The following is a 4,756-nucleotide window of genomic DNA, read 5'->3' as shown; positions in this document are numbered from 1 at the left end:
CCTGGATATTCAAATGCCAGACTTTGAAGGAGAGCAACAGTATCAGGATGACGGACAGCAGGACGTCTACGATAACTAGAATCGTCCCTTCTAACGTCAAGTGTTGCCTGTGAAATAGATGGACTACTACTACGCTACTTCGCTTCCGCTACTATTTGTGTTGATGAACAATCTATTTGTGTAATATTGGATCATGTGATCTATGTTTGTAAGACGATTATGTGTTGTAATAAATGATGTGTTGTGATATCAATCTATTATGTCTCGCAAAAACAATATTCCTGGGATTGCGAGGAATGGCATAATAGGCATCTGGACTTACAAATCCGGGTGTTGACAATATTCACTCCAAATGTTTCCATAATTTTCTCCCACAACACAGTAATATAGAAGAAATTGGGTAATTCAACTAGATATTGCATTATACTTCCACAATACTAGCATTTAATAATTAGTTAATTCACTTTACTCCAACCATTGCTATAATTTGTGTTTCAGTGGTCAAATTTCCCTACAATCATAAGTGGGGTAAGAAACAAAATATGGTAGCATTAGTCCTATAATTTCCATGCTCGACAACCAATGTAGTAACAGAATGTCAATTATACTGTTTACCTTAATAACGTCGAAAGAGATTTTCTCAAAGCCTCTATGCTTCAACTAGTAAAAGCCCTAAAGCTAGCTATCTGCAAATATTTGTATAATGGATAATTATCAGGGAGTCCACATGAGCCAAGAACTAGCTGAAAGAACTTCCAGTTAGGTAGTCCAGGGTCAATCAGGTTCCTTAAAAGTATAACAGTTTCTCCGCAAAACAAATCTGGCCAAACCGAGACTCTGCATAACAATCAGAATGAACCTCCATTTTCTGCCCATGTAAGCTTGCTTAAGGACAGCAGAAATTCATCTCGTTCTCAGACCATGAGATGAAAGGAATGTATAACGGCACCTCCTTGAGAAAAAATGTACAGCTGGAAGCTGAGATTTGAATATATAAAATGCTGTCAGTTGTTAAGTTTTCGTTTTCTTTCTACAGTGAGGTACATGAACAAGGAACGAAGAACTGCCACACTCCTGTTAAGTAAGAGGAACATAACCTTCCAATTCTAAATGGATATAAATGTTCTTCAATGCTGCATATATATCTTCTGAATGAACATGTGAAACATCTGCCACCAAGAACTCGTGAAATTTTCCATCCACCTCAATAGAGCTACAGCCAGGGTTCTTCTTTACCCCTCTATCTCTCATCAACATCCTCAACATCTTCACCTGATCCCATTTGTTTTTACTTGCATATATTTGACACATAAGTACATAGATTCCACTGTCCGAAGGATCGAGTTTTACTAGCTTACCAGCAGCGCATTCACCAATCTCTAAATTGCCATGCATTGTGCATGCATGCAAAAGAGCACCCCAACCGGCCTCACCAGCTTCCAATGGCATACCCTGTGCAACTTCAAATGCCTCTTCAAGAAGCCCAGATTTACCCAAAAGATCAATTATGCATGCATAATGTTCTGCTTTGGGTACAATCCCGTAGGCCAGTTTCATTTCTTCAAAATATCGCCGCCCTTCTGAAACTAACCCACTATGACTGCATGCAGAAAGTAACCCAAGGAATGTAATCTCGTCAGGCACAATATATGTTCCCTTCAACTGCTTGAAGAGACAGAGGACTTGCTCAGACTGACCATGCATGGCATGGGCCATGACCATCGAATTCCAACTCACCACATTTCTCTCTGCCATCTCAGTAAACAATTTTGATGCTGCATGCAAATCTCCACATTTTGCATACATATCAATTAATGCATTACCTAAATTCACAGTAAGCACAGCCTTACCAGTAATAATGTAGGTATCATATATCCACCTTCCAAGGTCCAGGCAACCCAACTGAGCACATGCTGAAAGCACACTCACAAGGGTAGCATTGATCGGCTCGATACCTTGTTCAACCATCTGTTTAAAAAGCCTAATTGCTTCCTCGGGCTGATTTGCCTGTGAGTAAGCTGCAACCATGCAACTCCAAGAAACTGCATTCCTCTTAGGCATATCCTCAAACAGCAGAGCTGCGGTTTCCAGGTCACCACACTTGCCATAGACGTTAACCATGGTCGTCCAGGAGTACACATCCTTGACTGCCATGCTATCGAAAACCTCCCTGGCAGAGGCCACACACCAAAATTTTCCGAACATATCAATCAGTGCATTCGCCAAATTAACACTGACGCGTACACCGCCCTCTGCGACATACTGATGCACCCTCCTCCCCAGCGGCAGCAACCCCATCTGCCCAATCGCTGACACCACAGGAACCAGCGTCACCTCGTTGGGCTGCAGCCCCCCTGCCGCCACCATCCTGCAAAACACTAGCCATGCCTCGTCAGCCAACTCTCCACGCGCGTATCCATCCAGCAGCGTCGTCCAAGAGACGACGTCCCTCTCAGGCATCTCATCGAACAGCTTGTGCGCATTTGCCAATGAGGACTTGCGGTTAGCGTAGAAGTGCACCAGCGCGTTCCCCACCAGCATGCTCTGGCCAGTGAACCCCCACTTGAGGGCCAGGCAGTGAACACCCTCGCCAGCGGATGGGGAGCCGTTCTCAGAGGCGGCCGCGGCTGCCTTGAGTGCGAAGACGAGCGTGCGCGCGTCGGCGGGGAGGCTGTCGCTGATGACGCGGCGGAAGAGCGCGAAGGCGCGACGCGGGAGGTGCGCGCGGAGGAAGGCTCGCATCATGGTGGCGAGCATGTAGGCGTTGGGACCGGGGGCGGCGCGGGCAAGTATCGCGGCGGCGTGGTCGACGCGGGGAGGCGTGGAGAGGGCGCAGAAGGCGAGTAGGCGAGACGCGGGGAAACGGTGAGCGGCGAGGCCGGAGACGGTGAGGAGCGCGTGGAGCTGGAGGAGACGGGGGAAGGAGGGACATGACTCGAGGAGCGAGAGCAGCGGGTGGGTCACCACGAGGTTACGGTTGGTGTTCCACGCCGGCCGGGGTGGCGGCGCTCTTGTGCCTCCTGGTCGAGGAGGCCCCAGAACCGGAAAGGGCATCCTGTCCTGTGGTCTGGAAGTCTACGACTACGAGCTTCCAAGGGGCCGGAAAGGCTAGCAACGTTGCAAAAAAATCCTCCTACCTTTAATCTTTAGTTTACTTTTATTTTGCAGAAATCCACCTATTTTTTTCATATTTCACACATCTTACAACTAGTACTTCCCCCTCTCCCTCCCACACATTTCACAGCCACCTATGAGAAAAAAATTTGACAGAAAATAAATCAAAGTTTTTTCTTAATATTAAGACGCATTTAATACGTAGCAGTTATATACAATTATGCATATTATGCAGCTGATGCTTATTAGTTTCATTTACGTTTCATCGCAGAATAATTCAATAATATTCTTTCACATAATATTCTCTAAACACCTAAAAATATTTCTATCAAACAAATTTTTCCAAAAAAAATCTTTCATACAATGAACATTTTTCAAACGAGTTTTTATGAGAAACATTCACAATTCCGCAGAAGTTCATAATAGATTTTGATAAATATTAGAAAATATATTAGAGTTTGGGGAAATTAGCCGTGGTTATTTTGAGATCCATTTTTTCACTGTTTGGGAAAATATTCCGAGTTGGGAAAATATTCCGAGAATACTATAGTTTTCTAAAAATCGAAGTATCAAATAATGTGAGATGTTTGGCTATCAACTATTTTTTTTAGATCAATTCACTTAGGATTCACAGATTCGTACATGATTCAAATCTGGAAGATTTTCTACAGAATTCATACGCAGGAAAATCTGCCTAATTACCAAAGGATTCAAACACAATTCATATAGATTCATACATAATTCAGAGGGTATTCATACAGTTCCATACACATTAGACATTTTTAGTATCCATCGAAGCAAATACAACACGAAACATGAACATGTCAAGAAACTAAATCCAAAACGAGAAACAGAACTAAAATCCACACAAGTTTCATAAAAGTTACATAGAAGAATCTAAAATAAAAAAAATCATCTCCAGGATCCAGGAGGCCTGGATGACGCCCGGTCGTGTCCGACCACGGCACGCGGTGGCGCGCGACAAGGACGCGGCCCGTCCAACGCCGATGGCGCGCGACGAGGACGCGGCCCATCCGCCACCGCTGGCGCTCGAGCGGCGGCACGGCCGATGCAGCGGTGACTGCTGAAGCTGCCGCGCGCAGGAGGTGGCGGCGGGATGGAGAGGGCCTGCTCGAGGTGGCGATGAGGTCGGCGAAGGGTAGCATCGTGCGTCGGCGAGGCTACCTCGCCGGCGCTCCATGCTCGCCACCGCCGGGGAAGTCGTGCTCGAGCCACCGACGGGGAAGCCTCCTGCCCGCCGCGCTGCTTGTGGTGGTCGGGGAGGTGGAGAGGAACTAGGAGAGGGGACGGGTCGGGGCTGGGTGTGTGGGGGACGGCGGCGCTGGGGGGAAGGGTCTGGGCGGGTGGGGATTTTGTGTTAGGTTGGGCTTTTATACCCCAGTGTGCGTTTAGGGATGATTTCGAATTTTCCAGAGGACTCAAATGCAAATGTGCCAAACCTTTGACTGCTTGGACTGTGCATGAATCTCCAACAAACATATGGTGTAGATAATAGTGTCGGGGGCCTTACTATATTAGGGAAATCCACACCGCGCAGCTGCTATCTGGAACTCTTGAGCACAGGCGCTACTGAAAGGATCGTATGCCACACCTAGAGGGGAGGGGTGAATAGGTGCTAACC

The 4,756-nt window shown here is 46.7% G+C and overlaps 1 protein-coding gene across 1 annotated transcript; it reads right to left on the bottom strand.

Annotated features, from left to right (window-relative positions):
• Positions 1 to 953: 953 nt before the first annotated feature.
• On the bottom strand, positions 954 to 3,090 carry LOC127333405 (pentatricopeptide repeat-containing protein At2g22410, mitochondrial-like). Its single transcript, XM_051359801.1, has one exon. It carries the CDS (start codon positions 3,052 to 3,054, stop codon positions 1,078 to 1,080), a length of 1,977 nt encoding a protein of 658 aa, XP_051215761.1. The 5' UTR covers positions 3,055 to 3,090; the 3' UTR covers positions 954 to 1,077.
• Positions 3,091 to 4,756: the final 1,666 nt, after the last annotated feature.

Source organism: Lolium perenne, chromosome 2 (genome assembly GCF_019359855.2).
Source record: "Lolium perenne isolate Kyuss_39 chromosome 2, Kyuss_2.0, whole genome shotgun sequence".
Classification (NCBI taxonomy): Eukaryota; Viridiplantae; Streptophyta; class Magnoliopsida; order Poales; family Poaceae; genus Lolium; species Lolium perenne.
Note: the sequence above shows the minus strand (reverse complement) of the source record. Positions and strands in the feature narration are given on the sequence as shown.

Bases quoted from the DNA above. Each gene is read 5' to 3' on its own strand.
- LOC127333405 (XM_051359801.1), bottom strand. From the start codon at position 3,054: ATGCCCTTTCCGGTTCTGGGGCCTCCTCGACCAGGAGGCACAAGAGCG.